Source organism: Nesoenas mayeri (genome assembly GCF_963082525.1).
Source record: "Nesoenas mayeri genome assembly, chromosome: 7".
Lineage (NCBI taxonomy): Eukaryota > Metazoa > Chordata > Aves > Columbiformes > Columbidae > Nesoenas > Nesoenas mayeri.
Genome location: NC_137551.1, coordinates 7,924,336 through 7,941,202, shown reverse-complemented (window position 1 = coordinate 7,941,202; position 16,867 = coordinate 7,924,336). Strand labels below are relative to the sequence as shown.

At 37.6% G+C, this 16,867-nt stretch overlaps 1 protein-coding gene across 1 annotated transcript in view; it reads right to left on the bottom strand.

Annotated features, from left to right (window-relative positions):
• Nucleotides 1-3,129: 3,129 nt before the first annotated feature.
• The window catches only part of RTKN2 (rhotekin 2), a gene marked incomplete at both ends in the record, with an annotated part of 30,434 nt that continues 16,696 nt past the window's right edge, over nucleotides 3,130-16,867 (bottom strand). Inside the window, 6 exons of the mRNA XM_080347858.1 lie at nucleotides 3,130-3,644; nucleotides 5,166-5,273; nucleotides 7,119-7,284; nucleotides 13,348-13,479; nucleotides 14,487-14,593; nucleotides 16,139-16,233. Coding sequence (XP_080203984.1) covers nucleotides 3,130-3,644; nucleotides 5,166-5,273; nucleotides 7,119-7,284; nucleotides 13,348-13,479; nucleotides 14,487-14,593; nucleotides 16,139-16,233 — 1,123 coding nt within the window. The remainder of the gene's footprint in view (nucleotides 3,645-5,165; nucleotides 5,274-7,118; nucleotides 7,285-13,347; nucleotides 13,480-14,486; nucleotides 14,594-16,138; nucleotides 16,234-16,867) is intronic.

The following is a 16,867-nucleotide window of genomic DNA, read 5'->3' as shown; positions in this document are numbered from 1 at the left end:
TAATTAATGGCCTGGTTTGCTTAGCAGTCAGCAGGGCAACATAGTGAACTGGCTCATATGAGGCCAATTTAAGGATAGATATAAAATGCCAATCAACACAGCCTCATGGAGAACAGGTCTTGAAAAACAGGTTGAATTTTACTCTTTCATACCAAGACACTGAGGTGTTACTCGTCAGGATGCAAAATCACCTCCTGAAAACCAGCTGAACATGTCACTTCCTTTAAAATATCAGTACAAGATGATATCCATACAGAATGTTATGTTGAAGACAGAAAGCTCATTTCAAAATGCAGTACTAATAGGGAATCAGTAAGAACTATAGTTGTTTTCCATCTTATACAATTTTTTAATAGCTTTGGGAAAAAAGGAACATGAACTCAATGGCCTGTTTGCTTTTCCCCATCACCCTACTCATGTCACTGATGCAATAAAAACTTACCACCTGTCTCCACAAACATTGCCTTGCATTCCATTTTAAAAATCAATGATCTGGAAGAAACTGTAAAAAATCACTTGCAATAAATTTCCAAAGGACAAGCAGACTGCTGGAGTAGTAAAGAATGAGGACGGGTCACTTATACAGAGCAATCTGGATCACTTCATGAGCGGTATTGTAATGCTGGCAAAATACAGTGTATGTTTCTAAAAAAAAATTAGGTAGGATAATAAGAGGATGATGTACTGCATTCTTGAAAAAGACTCTGAAGAGGACTTGAGCCATAAAAGTCAGCACGCAAGGCAATGATTCCACAAAAAAAAGGATAATACAATTTTTGAGCAAGGAAGGGAAGGAGTTATTAATTAGAATAAGAGGATCATGTTATGCCTCTATATGGTCCTGATAGATCATGTGGCATCTAATTCAGATATCACACTTGAAAATATTCAATACATGAGAAGTACAGAAAACGCAAAGATGAATTAGTCTCGGATAACATTTGTTGCCATAAGAAAGTTAAGGAATTCACTACATCTCATCAGAGAAAAGGTTAAAAGGGACATAATAATGATTTATAACTACACACAAGCAATTAGAAAAGCTGATACTACAGAGATCAATATAAGCAATCAAATGCATAAAAAGACCAGAATAACTTAAGGTGGAGCTAGAAATGCAAATAGAAAATCAAGTGAAAAATGTACCTGGGGTAATTAACTATTGCAACAGGAGATGTGAGTGAATTCTCATCACTTGAAGACTTTAAATTAATATTAAATGCCTTCCTAAAATGTTCAGTTCAAAACAAAGCCACTGAATAGCGAAACTGCTTGTTGAAATTCAATGGTCTGTTGAATTTAAAAATAAAGGCTCATTATGGTGCCCTTCTTACCTTATATATTTATGAGATCTATTGTGAAATATAACAACTAAATGGAAAGGGGTTACCAAGAAAAGAAGGTATTCTTTCTTTCCAGAGCACAATAACATTTAAAGCTGGATTTAAAGCTAAATAAACTGCATCTGCATTTTGGAAAATATGTTTTTCCTCCCCCCTCTGTTTATTTTTCTTATTTCTTGTTCAGAGTTGTACAGTCCACTTAGCCGACTGTGTCCAATTTACATAATCATGTAGTTATTCTTCAGTTTTCTGTTCCTATTTATAAAACTTTCACAAACCATCCACTTAAGTAGCAGTGTGATTTATTGTAAGAATGATTGTGGTTGTTTCAGGGGGAAAAATGCAACGTGATTAAATGAAGAATGAATAAGGACATTCTAGAAATGAAGGGCTCTAATCCTGCAGAAAGATATGTAAATGAAAGCTGCCCCTCAAGCCCCATCCCAAATAGCCAATGAAGCACTGAGAGAATCCAGCAGATACCTTTACAGCTGGGCAGCCAAGAGCCTAGCAGAAGAAAAAACAAATAGATAAACAGAGAAACCAACCATGCACACAGAACGTTCTGGAGAAATGGTAAAGCTACCAAAGCCATCTGCAGTTTAGGAAAAAATTACAGTTAAATTCATGAACAGTTGCTGATATGACCATCTCAACACAGGTCTGAATACCAAAACTCTAGAGCAGACATTTGCTCATGGATAAGTACAAGCATCTGAGATAAATGCATCAACCAAGCAAAGGGTTGGATATTTATGCTGTGGATCCAGGAGAGCAGAATCTTTTCATATGCAATAAATATTTGGCAGGTATCACAGGAACCCTAATAACCCATGCTTCTTACAAAAATGGAGAACATGTTGGTTATTTCAATAATCAGGTTCAATATTTTCGCCGGAATTACTTATTCTCTGCTATTTGAAAGAACGAGTAGTGCAAACAAAACCCAATTTTTTCACCAGTAAGACTGCCGTGTTTACAAACCAGCTATCTACCAGGAACAGCTGAGAGACTCCACAAAGGAAGAGCTTTGCTACAGAGCCACATTAGCCAGGAAAAAAAACCCAACAACATGAAAATGAGAGCCTGAGTAGCTGTTCATATGCAGTCCTGCTTTTAAATGTTCATCTTAGTCCAAACCAAGCTGCAGTGATGGATCACACTCTTGCTCACACTCAGACAACCCTGGTCAATTTGGACAGTGTGCGCACCAGCAAGAACTTCGGAGATCCCACACTAAATTGGTAGAACTGCTTCAGAAATTCATACGGAGTTACAGAGCCATTCAGAGGGCACAATAACTTGTCACAGTACATTAATTTAAAAGCAGTGGTTCCCAAACAGGGAGGGAAAGATAAGAATATTTTAGGTGAAGCCAAGTATGGAGCCCAAGAAAATCAGCTTTGCAAGATCTGTGCTGAAGGTGTGTGAAATTCCCATTTGAACCAGTCCGAGGAGCTGCAAGTGGGCTAAACAGAGGGGCTGGTAGAAGGCAACAGTGACATCCCTGCTGCAGGGACACCAAGTTACCCTAAACACTGCCAGCTTTTCAAGGGGAAAGCACTGAACCAGTCTTTTCAGAAGTAGCACCGTTACTTCAGATAAAGGTAACTCCTGTTACTAGTGCAATTATGTAGATGTTAGTGATAATGAGTACAGCTGAGACTGCAGCTAGTAGTAATGCCCTGCCTGAAAAAAGTATATAGTAGAAGGCCAAGAAACTTAAAATTCGAGGGACTCTTCTAAGCTAATTATGATGTCTATGGCTGCAACCATGATCTAGGGTCTAGCATTTCTGTCTAGGTGTTGGTACCGGTTTGGTTTCAGACTTGGTCTTGGTAAGCAGTGAAATGGGATTCCCAAGGCCAGCTAAGCTGCTTTTTCTACAAGCACCAGCTTTGTAAGGAGCAGCAACAGGTGTCTGCAACTGCTGCATTCTTGTAGCTAAGTTGGCATCAAAGGAAGAACTACCAGCAGGTGTGCGGTCAGACTTCGCCCGGTTTTCCTTGCCTAATTGCTCTGTGTTCATTTGTGCTTTTGCACTGTATGGTGCCTTGTCAGAGGGTGGAGGTGGAGCTCTTCTTTTCTTTCCTCTGCTATCATTTGGACTTGTGGTATCTCTCTTTGGGCTCAGATGCACATTTTTCTGAACAACCATCTCATGAGATCCATCAAAGAGTGAAGCCCATAAGGAAGCTGCTGACTCTTTTTGCTGGCCAAGCAGGAACTCACCATCACTCTCTTCGATTTTTCTTTGTATGATATCAGCTAAGCCTTCATGTTTCACTGGGGAATCAATGCCTGTAATTTTAAAGAACAGCAATTAACTCAGATTAAAACACTACCAATGATTTTACTGCTACCTATTTCGTTATTGCTATTCAGAATACAAAATTGTATTAACTATGTCTCATGAAGTCTGGACTACTATTAAGAGTATTAATGGATGAAAAAGATTACACAGGCTTTCAAAGAGAGAACTGAGGTGACGGGAGGGAACAGTCTTCGTGACAGCTGGCATTGAGGCAACAGGCTAGGCATTGATATTTTTTCCCAAGTAAAAATAGAAAACATAATGCACTACTGGGAAACCTATATGTATTAGATATTAAACATATTTTGTTGTATAGTGCTTTTAAAATTTCATTTCACAGAAGGCCCATGAAAAAGACTATGACTAAACATTCTTGTGCCTCCAGACTGCAGAAAATGGGACATCTTTACACATATATCATTTTTCTTTATGTGCTTTAAGACTGTCTTGCCTCATTTCTTATCCCTCATATTGAGTTTTCTATATATACTGCAGTAATACTAGCCTCTAAACTAGCAGCAATATCTTTTCTATTGCAGGCCACAAGTTAATGATTTTCAACACATTTTTAAACACAGGGTTGTATCTATTAATGCTATAAATAAGCAGGAAAAAAATGGTATAATGAGAGTGAAACAGAGTTTGTGTTCTGCTCCTCACTGCTGTGCTTGAGTATCAGTAGAATTATGCTACAGCGTTACCTTCATAAAACTTCTATATAGGTGATTTACTGCCTTTCTGCTCTGCATTCATAGCTTCGACAGGAGACTCTCGACTGTTCAGCGCTCTGATGCACAGTAACTCAATGACCCACGTGACATTTTGAGCATCTTCACAGTTCCAATCTCAAGCACCAAGCAGTCAGGCATTTATAGTTGTACAGAGTTTCTCAGCCAACACTGCATCGGACCCATTAAAACAAAGTGACCTACTTTTTCTAGTCTGTAAATATTATTTCTGTAATGAAACTATTAAAATAATCCTGCTGCATACCATTTTGCTCGGTAAAAATAGAAGTCTCAAATACATGCTAGAGAGATTTTCCAAGCATATTTTTCAACACCATTACCAAAGACCAAACAATTAGGTAAGTTATGTTAGGTAAGTCTTTAAATAACTTTAAGGACTGCAAATTAATTTAATGCAACTAGTTAAAGACATTATTGGTTTGCAGTCCAGACTATTTTACCTTTACATTTCCTGAGCTTTATATTACTCTTGCAATTAATGTTTATTTCTAGTGACAGCTTTTTTGAATGTGTTCAGGGCTCTGTAGTTACAGTGCAGAATGCAAATTTTTTGGCTCAAGGTATAAAAATGCATTAGTTATTTGTGCTATTACAAATTCAGATTTAATATGAACTCCTTGGTATGCAATTATGTTGCTCTTTCATTGTCTGAATTGCCCTTGGAAAACTCAGTGTTTCAACATCAACACCAGAAGCCATCTGAACACAGACAATGTTGTTTCTGTTACCCTGCAACTTGAAAAGACAAATCCCACTTACTCATATCATGGTAGACGGAGGTCGCTTCTTTTGTCAAGAACAAAGGTGGTTTCCGTGGTGACATAATCTCAATTTTCATAAGTTCTTCACAACAATGTTTCCACTGGCCTGAGAGAGAAAATAGAACAATGACTGGAACTTAAACACTTCAGCTTGAAAAAAATTGAAGTTGTTAGATTGTGTTAGGAAACTATGTCCAAAGTAACACTAAACAGTAAGTGTTTACCTTCTGTTTAGCAGGAATGCTCAGGGTACATTTGCATTTTCAACTCTGTACTCATTCTAACTCTTGGCACAAAGGTCGTAAGATACTATCTTTAGTTAAGGCATCCCAGCAGTACTGTTAAACTACGAAGGTTAAATATCACAATTTGCCATCAAATCCCCAAACACAGTATAAATTCATTAAAAAAAAAAAATAAAAAAAAAATTAAGGTTAGGGACGCTTGAGGAAGTTATAGGGGACAACCTCCAATGTACTGCAAGCTGGATGTTCTACAGCTATGTTACAACGTAACAGAAAGTTCTGTCTTCAATGGAGGGTAACTTGCTTTTTAGTCCTTAGCAGACAAGGAAACCTCTTTCTCTATTAATAGATTTTGACCTTAAGGAAAACAAGGCACAGTAAAATTACTTTGTTCATACCAATCATTCCAAGTGTTCTGAGCACATTAATTTTAAGAGAATTTTAGAATCAGGGAAGAAAAAAGGCATTTAAATGCCAAGTGACCCATTTTTTCTAAACCTAAGGAAAATGTCTCAAAAAAATCCATGGGTATTCTATCTATAATGAATAAGAAGTATTTCTTTTACCCCACTCCACAGCTAATTTAAAGAGGATGCCCTAGTTTTTGCTTAGTGTGTTTCTTTAATTGATAGAGCCTTTTCTCATTGTAAATCAGAGCTAAAAAGGACTAGAAATACAAACTACAATACCTAGTTTCCGCAGCCTCAATTCACTGATTTTATTGGTGTGGCATCTGACTGAACACTGATATTTCATTAATTGACCTGGTTCTGTTTTCTGACCTGATGAAAATGACTATCAGGAACCAACTATACCTTGTCAATGGCAATGTAACTACTGACAGTTGCTCTCTACTCTTAATAAACCTGTGAGTCAAACTACTAAAGCAGGGGAAAAAGATAATGTAGATTAATCTATATAGTTCTTATAATAAATATTGGGTGTTAAACAAGCAACACAGTATACTACTTCAATACCATTTCACTGGTTTACACCAATAAATGAGTTTCTTCTCTCCTGTAGGAAGAGTGATGTTCCAGAGGTTAGCCAAAGGGTTGGGGTATCGATTTATCATCTCATTTATATCATCTGTTAAGGCCTCTGGCACAGTTTACACCAGGATCTAGTAAGAAGTGTGTATTTGCATGACTGGATTGGAGTGTGTCTTGGTGAGCATATTCCTCTGTGACAAGGGGTACCAAAACCCAAGAATTACCAAGAGAATCAAGTAAATCCTAATGCAATAAATTACAATTTAATTAATCCGTAATACTGCAGGGCAAGGAAATCCCATAGACATGTGCCCGCTTGCAAGGGCTGCCTGAACCTGCATCCCAGCCAAGGCTCCAGTGAACCCAGCAGCCCCACCATGTCCCACTGTCACTTCCCAGGCAAAGGTGGACTCTACAGCAGAGGCTGTGAGAATTTAGCAGTCCTCAAAAAATTATCTAGAACACTGCTGGACATAATCTGCTGCTGGCTGCTTGCAAAAACCCAGACTGAACACATGGACTTTGATTTAGTCAAATATTTGCCTTCCAACAGCTTAGACCACCACCAAAAATTATCCCAAAGAACATTTTTCTTCTCGTAGTTGCAAACAAAGGCTGACGAGGCAATTCCAATTCAAATTGTTCAAAGACCCCTTTGATGTTACATACCCCCGCAGTGGGCGGGCACACTGCCAGCACTGCCTGCTTACTCACTCAGATCATAAAAGTGCTGCCAGATAGCCTCCATCCACTTCCGAAGTTCTTCCCTACTGTCAGTAGCAAAAAGTTGCACCGAAGCCTCTCCAGACATGGGGTTGATAACAGAGAAGTTATTAGTTCTTCTCTTGGAGTCCTTTTCCACAGCTCGAACTCTGGTTTCCTAGGAACGACAAGTAATGAGTTATCGCCTCAGCTCCACTGTGGTATCACCTTCTGGCCAAGGGCAGCGTAAGGGAGATACTGTTTGGCTTTCTGTCTAATCCAGATTACTTTCCAATTAGTAAAAAGAATGACTAATAACAGTATTTTCTAATACAATCATTAAAATGGCATAAAATATGAAAAACAAGGGAATGGAGTACAATCATTGCAGTTTAGTTCTGAATTACGGAACATACGTTGTGTTTCCCCTCCCTCTACCCTCACCAGCACATCTCACACTCCTCATTCTTCCCCACAGGAGTTTTGTGAATAATCCAAAATAACAGCGAGCAGCTCCTTTTCTCTGACTCTTCAGGGGGACAACCACATTGTTACAGCTACTATTTAGATCTCCTACCATACTTCTGTGGGCCACTGTTTATGCAATGTATTCTAAACTTGTATCTATTTTATGTTCATCTTAGTCAATCAGGACATTCAGGGCTAATACTATAGTGACAGAAAATTTAAAAAGAAACTTACTAGTCTACATTTAAAAGAACATTTGTAGCAGTTACCCATACAGTTCTGACAGAACAAATTTCCAGCATTGGAAAATATTTTGCTCCAATATAAAAAAAAAAATCCTACCTGTATTTTCAAAATAGACATTTTAGTTTTCCCTTATTAGGAAGAGCTACATAGAAACAATTAAAAATATACATGAGAAGTATATAATAAGTCTATCAAATTTCTTCAGCTAATGTTAGAAAGGTTCTCAGATTACACAGCAGCACTATTACAGCCAAGGTTTCCTCTCCTGTTAAGGGACATAGTTCAATTGATTTTTAATACCTAGACTAGATCCAGTGGTATTTTCATAGTATCTAGTTTCTTTGTTATGGCATTAGTACAATAAAAAAAGCACTTACTCCTGAGTGATATCCGCCGCACCACCCCCCCCCCCCCCCCCCCCGCCCCGCCGTGGGTGAAATACTGAAAGATCTTAGGAAAAGTTGGACAAAACACAACTGAAAAAATTTCCACCCAGCATCCACAGCCAGGCTGCGTCCCAGTGTCCCCTCTGGATGGACAGTGGCCCTGACCGCAGCCGTGGCATCAGGCCATTCCTCAAAACACAGCGGAGACACATCAGCCCTGTTCCTTCTTACACAATTCAACCAAATGTCAAACATCTGCTAAAGATGTTAAACATACACCTACAGAAATTAAGTTTACGCATGGGATCCCATGGGGATAAGCCTAGTTCTGATACTCAGAAAAAACCAAAAATTATTCTACAGAACATTCCCCGGATTTTAAATGCCTTACTGAAGTAACCATTTGAAATACCAACAGCTGCTTGTAGCATAGCTGATGGATATGCTCATTTAAATTCTTCTGTCTAAAAATAGGAGATGAAGTAATTCATCCATAAGTGCTCTATATCCCATTAACTCAGGTAACCATAGATACCAGCAAAAAATTAAATCAAATGGATTAACATTTGACAGGTAAGAACTTCAAGCATACCATACACACAGGTTTATTTAATGATATTTGCTGCAGGTTTTATCCCACAACTACGGTATTATTCAAAGGAGATAAATCCACAAGCAACGATCTATATCTGATGCTTGAATATTTAAGGAGCGATACAAGATGCTATTACAGTAATGGGGTGATGAATTTACCAAGCTTGGGTGAATTATACTACATGCCCAGTTCCACTTCCCAAAAAAACCCACAGAAAAAACGCAAAACCAAAACAAACAAAATAGAAAAAAATAAAAAAGGAAAAAACACACACACAAAAAGCACCACCACAAGAATGAAAGTGTCTAAAGGTACCATGTTATAATAATGCTCATCATTTAGCTGTCTTACAGACAGCCGAACCAACTCTGTTACAACCCTTGTAAAAAATAGAACACCTGGTGGATTTGAATAGGAAAAACTGAGTTGATCTTGAACTCAAATGACTCCTCTGGGGAAGCTGAAGACAGTTTTACATCCTATATGCAAAAGATTGTTTTTTGAAGGTGGGAAAGACTAAAAGAGAAAATAATAGGTTTGTTTTGTTTTTTTTTTTAATGGAATGTAAATATGAACCTTCCTCTGTACTTTACCTCCAAAATAAAAAAATCTCTTTGCCTGATAATACCTCTCTGGAAAGCTCATCTGTTAAGCTAAAAATAAAACAGAAACATGAAAGAAAAAAAAAGAGAGAGAGAACTGTTTCATTGCTGAGGTGAGATACTTTCCTGCTAAGCCAATCCTGACACACCAAGAAGCATTGGTTATAAAGATCATTTTAAGACATCAAAACAAATTACAGTTCTTGAATAACCTAGGATCTAGTTCTGTGTATCCATTTGAAGATTAAACAAACCGAATCCCATATAACAAACTTCTGTCATGTTTCTAGTAACAAAAAATAAACTAAGAAACAACAACACAACACTGTAAACAAAATACAGTCTGTTCATCTGCTGGTTTCTGCTGTAATGTTAATAATTTCCACAGGGTCTGTTTTAGGCAAGCAGGGAAATATGGTTAAATTTAAAAGTATGGCTTTCAAACACATTATTGGCCAAGAACAAATTCACCAGATCAGCTATGAATATTTCCTCCTTTCATCTTCATTGCTTTGTGTACTTGTATTAATATAACATTCTTGTGGCCACTGGACGACAAGTACAGTGTGTAAATATAATACGGAAAAACAATATTAGGTTTTCTATGTCATGTTAGCTATCTTTGGTGCAACGCAGCAGCTAAAAACCAGGAAGGGGAGACAGCATTGTATGACCAGCCAGCATTCTGTGGAGCACCAGGGAGCCATAAAGTGCCATTTCCAAACCACTCAATTGAGCGTGTGTGTTACCAGGTCCAGCCTGTGGGATCTGGGTATTAGATCTGCTTCCCCTGCCCGCATCCACAAGCTCTTTCAAGCAATTGAGGACTAAATTGAGCAATGCTATGTGAGATACCAGACATTTGGAGGCACTTAACTAGTCTGTTCTTTTCCAAAATGTTTTCACATGTATAAAGCTTTATCTAAGCCAACCAGTGGGACAACGTCCTTACTACAGAGAACACAGAAATTTTCAGGGCTGCTTTCATTTCACCACTGCTGGAGCTCCCTGACACAGACAAAGAATATTTCTCTTATTGCTTGCTCCCTAAATGTTGGCATGGTCAAGAACTCATATCAATATGCCTCTGCTCCCTGGTTCCCTGGAGATATGTATGGTTAATTCAAAGTGACATCCCAGAATTCCTCAAGCTGCCGGCACACATAGCACAGAAAAAAGTTTTAGAGTGTCTGACCAGGAGACAATAGAATATGTATTCTAAATACTGAGCAAATAACGTGAACCACTGGCGCATACACCAATTTGCTAAACTATCAGGTATAGGCAAGGCCTTTATTATTCATTTCGAACTAAAGGAAACTTGAAAAAAATTCAGGGACTGGCCCATGAGGAATATTTTGTGTTCAAATTGGATTCCAGCAAATTTTCTTCACTACAGAAAATATCATTTCTCTTTTCCTATTTAGTTGTGCAAGATAATATGTTATAATCACATTTAGCTGGAACAATAATAGTAGCACTTGCATAATAGGAACTGCAGAACCATTCTTGCTCAACAGCAGTAGCAGGGAAGTAATCTGAAGTTGAAGTAATGACTTTACTGGTCTTAATGGCTTCTTCAAGTCTCGATTCAAAGGGAACGGGAAATAAGGCTATCAGTGTGAATATTTTCCAGAGAGTTTCCCATAAATCCGAATGATTTCATTACTTTTCAGAAAGTATCTTTCAATTACACATAAAGGATCAGCTTCACATTACAAATGGAGATGCCACATATGCAACTTGAAGAGATTTTAGCTAGAATGTCCAGAGTTGATGTTTAACCTCAACTTGCATTTTGAAATTGCTGTTTCTATAACAACATGTAGCAGAAAAGCCCATATGATTAGTTTGCTTTCATTTAATCGGTAAGAGAAATTTCATAACAAAAGAATAAAAAAATACCTGCAGGCATTAAGTTATTAAGTTACTTTTCAAGAAAAACTGTTTAAGTAGTAAAGTATTCAAATATGTTTTAAATTGTAATTTTTTTCTGGTTTCAATTTAAATTGAAGAAAGATTCACAGTCATATTCTCCAGCAGACTAACATTTGTGTAAAATGGTGTATGATACAAGATTTATATACCTTCTACAAGTTAGCTTTAATGATACTCTGCAAATGTATGGACAGTCTCTCAGCAAAGGCTCAATAAGCTGGATTTTAGGTTTTACCTGTGTTGGTAACATGGAAGAGTAAAAATACCTTAGTAGAATATGGTTATTTTAAAAGGAAAGACAAAACTAGGATATATACCAAAACAAAGACCTCCAAGGAAAGATACGAGATAGCCTGATAGATCATATTTTAAAATATTACGGTCACATTTTAGAATATGGATTTAGTCTTCTATAATTTCCCAAAGTTTACCATTTCTTAACTGATATTGTGAACAGTTGGAAAGCAGAATTATGGCAAAGGCTGACTAGTGCAATTAAAATTGACTGCAGAGGTAAGCAAGTAAAGCTGCCTAAATATATACCACAGTCTAAACATTTATTTCATGTAAATGTGTGAACAACTGGAAGAAAAAATGGCTTTGTTAAAAGATCCAGCACTAGCAGAAAGGTGTTTTTAAATAAGAAATCAATTTCAATCTTAGGTGACTAAAAAAAGAAGACCTAACACAAACGGGTCACATTGTTATAGCTAGTTTAAATGTTTGGTTTATACACAAGTCTTGCTCTCAGTGAGAACGCAGTCATATTTTCCAGAAACTTCAAAGACACCAAAAGCTGATGGTGCTGTTGTAAGCAGCAGTTCTTTGTTACTGTGTCTCCACACGTTCCCAGTCCCAGCCTTGCCCCTCTGTTGTACCACACAAGTATTTGTGAAGCCATGTAGTGAAGTAGATAAGAGAATTTATTAACGGAAACCGCAGCTGAAGCCAACCCTCCTCCGGCCCCCAAAACGAGCTCATTTTAACCCACATCAGTTCCCTTGGCCAACTCATCAGTCAGCTGCCCCAGTGCCGGCTCAGCTCAGCGGCCTGAATGGGTGACCAGAGCGGGCAGAATGCTTCTCTCAGAATTAGAGCTGGCATCGGGCGTTCACAGCAGTACAGCACCGGCATCCAGATCGACTGGTGCTTAACACCGCTTCCAAATGTGCCTGTTCACTTACGTAAGATGAAGCCAGCTATGTCAATTGCAAATAACATTAAATTCCTCTGATCATCCTTGTGTCATATTAACTCTTGATGACTGCAGCAAAAAGAGTTTTTGAAAGCATCTGTTCATGCTAATGCTTGCCATTCCAAAGGTCCTTCCAATAACATTCCTAAATTAAACACCTAAATATTATGTCAAATTAAATACTTAATGTTTCTTCAGCCAAACTAATATTTTCACTTTACATTTTAAACTCAGCCTTTCCAATGAGGGTTTGAAAAATAGCAATAATGTCATCCTAGAGAACAGAACTTCCAAAGTTACTGTGCCCTGTACAAAACCAGTATTAAGAAAAGCAGCTTATATCAAGGCACTAAAGTATTTTGAACTATTTTCCAGCTCTCCTTCTAATTAAGACTGCGGCCAAATAACACTCAACAATAAAAAAGCTTTTGTTAAAATTCCATCTTGCTGAGGACAAAAGTCTGCCAGAACATTGCTAAGGGACTCTAAGCAATACATTTCCAAGGACTGTCTTATGGAACTGTCACATAACAAGTTATCACTTTTCCTAAAGAAAAACATCTTCCTTTTTACCTCTCTGTTAACCAGTCTAATGCAATAGAAGGAACTTATGTCCACAGCTAAGATATGTAATGTCCTTGCTTAGAAAATTCAGCAACTGCAAATTTCACTGGAACATATCCCACCCACATGCTACCTATAAAGCATTCTGCATACCAGCAGCTTAGAGCCCAAATGACTGTAAGTATGTCTTAAAACAAACCCAACCTCCCTCAAAGTAAACAAAAAGCTCCTACACAACCAATTTTACCTTGTTGATAGAAACTGTCAATGCTGGCTCCAGTTTAGCCTCAATTTCTTCTGGCGAGTAATAACAAAAGAGCTTCCCACCTCTTAGTAAGCAATACAGCCTTCTCCAGCTAGTGAGACTTCCTATCGTTTGCTAAGGGGAAGAAACAGTCAGAAATTGCCAAACAACGTACAAATTAAGAACATATTACAAGGTATATAAAGACCAGCCCTGTGTGATCAAAACTTAGACTCTTTCCTAAAACAAAGGCTTTCTGTTGCGGAACATTTCAGAGCCACTGATTGTTGAAATGTTAGCAATACTTTAAAAGTCTTTAGGTGCTTTACCCAGATTTATTGCTGTGTGACATTAACAATACAGAATCTGCTTTCTCACACAGAAAGAAATCTAGAACTGATGTCTACCCTAAGAAAGAAACCACCTTTATTAGCTACAGTAAATACACAATAAGAGAAATAAAAATTTTATCTCACTTTGGAAATACACTGTACATTCAACAAATGTCAAGCAAAGACATTTGTCTAGAATTTCCACTTTCTCAAAAGAACTTTCTGAACAGCTTTCATAAACGCATTATAGTTTCGCAACCAGTCCAAAGCCTGTAATTCAGCACTCCTGACAAATGACCCAGCCCCTCTGGCCTCCTGCTATCACCCTCTCGTTTGCCTAGTTGTGCAATGAACCAAAATAGAGAAGTAAACTGAGTTTGGATTAATCATTTTTGAAGAGAGAGCTTAAATACTGCTCAGTTCACCAGTCAGATTCACCATGCTGTGATATGAACTCCGGTGCCAGCACAACAGGAGGCATGGTCAGGATGAGAGCCACAGCATTATTAGGATTGCTGCCGTCAAACACCAGCCTAAACCAGCTCTGAAATGACAACTACACTTGATCTTTATGTAACAACCTAAAAAACTTTATTGATAAGCATGATGAGGAAACATTTATTTCTTCACAATTAGCCACTGAAGATATTGTTTGGAAATGCAGCTGTGAGACAGAATTTTCCCCTTGCTCTAGGTCGAACAGGTGAAAAATAACAGTTTTCAATAAACCACTTCAGGTTAGAGCAAATGTTTTAAAAATCGACTCTCCGTGACTGCCATTAACAGAAGAGGATGTAAAGGTCTTCTTACCTGCTGATTAAGAAATCCTGTCATCATATCCCTAGCCATGCAGGAAGGCTGAGCAACGAAACGGCAACACATATTTCCGTACAGGGGGAGCCAAAAAGAGGATTCCTCTGGGGGAAAAGCCCAGGCAAAAGAAAGACAAACACTTAGTTCCAAACATTTGCCCTAAATGTATATTTTAGCTTTCTACATCAATTTTTACATTAAGATCATTAATGTAAATAAGCATTTTTTGTATCTAAAGAAAGATATTTCATCCTATAGGATTAGACTAAAATAGATTTTTAGTCTTCAGTAAGCTACTTGTATTAATAAAAAAATAATTTCCAGAAGAATTTCAAGTAAAAATGGACATGTTCTGCAAAAACAAGTTGTTCTTACATAAAATATAGCTCTAAATCTCACTTTCACAACTAGAAACATTTTGAAAGATAAGTATACTGGTAGTCTTGTCTAAGTAGGATTCCTGAGCCCATCCCATCACGGCACACAGCTACGTTTACACATGAGCACTTCGTTTCAGATTGTTTTAATAATGCTTAGAATCTGTATATACTGCTTTCTTCAGCACTAGAAGAGCATTTAGAACTCGAAGGAGTTTTTAACGAATTGCAATATCCCTCCTCGTTCAGCTCCGTTGTGCAATAGGCTCTCTCTTCTGTAATTAGAAGCAGGTAATACAACATTCCATTGACATGACTCTGTCTTTGGTCATGTTTTAGAAATGCTTGTAATGAACAAAAACATCCAGGTATGTCATTTCTCACCAGACTAAATTATGTAAATTAATGACAGAAAAAGGAATTTGAAGAAAGAGTATCATAAAATACTAATAAAGAAGCGCTTACAAATATCAAAGATACTCAGAATTATTCATCTGACCCTTCAAGAAACAAATGCCCTATAAATCTTCAAATCTCTACTTATTCAGAATTAATGAAGTGTAAAGAATGAAATTTTCTTTGAGGTCAAGTTTACCCAAGGAAAAAATAAAGTTCCCAGAAGCTATGGTGAAAGTCCCATGTCTGAAGTTAACAATTAGAGAGTGGCTTATGTAAGGGGCTCTACTTTCAGCAAATGCTGGATGAAGTATCCAAAATTGTGCTCTTGCTACTTAAAGCATTACCTTCCGTTGCAGCATAATCATAGTCCCTGTATTGGCATCTAGGTTGACTGCTGCCAACTTGTGCTGTCCCAGACCTGAAGTACAGCGACCAAGGCAAACTGCAAGCACATGTGCTTATGTCTTGAGTTAAATCTGGGCCTGAAACAACCTTGCTGAACTCAAGTTATTTTTCTACTTTCCTTCTGACTGCAGAGGGAAAAAGCTGTTCTTCATTCTGATGCCCTTCCTTGGCTGCGAGGAAGGGGAAATAATTTGTATATAGCTACAACTCACATAAGACCGAGATGCAAATGACAGAATAAGCTCCCAAAAGAATTAAATTTTCATCTGGACTTGAAATTTTACTCAACTTATAGTTTATTCAGCTGTGTACAGATGCCTGGTTTAGAGCTGTTAAATATTTTATTAAAGTTGTTCTGTATTAAGTATCAAGAAAAATAATCTCTTTAAGCTCTTTAGTTTACAAGAAAGAGAAATGCAAAATGTTACTGGTTTTTTATTTCCTTAAATTGGTACCACATGTACTTACCATTTCCTACAATGGTAAGGTTGTGAGTCCTGAAATTGTCCTCTGCACTCTCCAGCCCCAAAGTGGTATATGCCAGCAAACTGTATCTTGCTCCACTGAATGTGAAAGAAAAGGCACGTTTAAGACATTTCTGCTTCACGTTGCTCAGGCAGTCATTAAAGGGAGTGTAGACGTGCCTGAGATAACACATTTGGGTACAAGGGAATGCCAAGGTGCAAGGCAGCAGCTGTTAGTGACTACAGATTGCCACCCCCCAGCTTTTATTCCTAAGCTTAAATCAAATACATTTGGTAATAGGTTCAAAAAAATCTATAGTTAATAGAACGACTGATGACAAACTTCATCTGAAAATACACGTTCAAATTTAAAGGCTTTATACTGCTCCTCCATGTTGCTCTGCTATTTTGCTTTGACTGTGTTGACTACACTGTTTATAAAACAGTTATTTATATACGTATTTTTTTAATAGTATCTGATAGCTTGATTCTTCGCACGCATAAATCTGTGCAGAAATCCTAGAGTCAGCTTTGTAGCATAAAGGACTCTCTTTTGTTGTGCTTATACGTTTCAGAATCTTATATCTTTGTTTTGGATTTTGCCTAGGGGAAAAAAAAAAAATCACATTTACAATTCAGCACAGTGCACATGGAATGCAATTCTTGGAATAAACTAGTATAAATTTGGTACATGTTTAACCTTTTCCCTCAAATACTCTTCAGACCAAGTAAC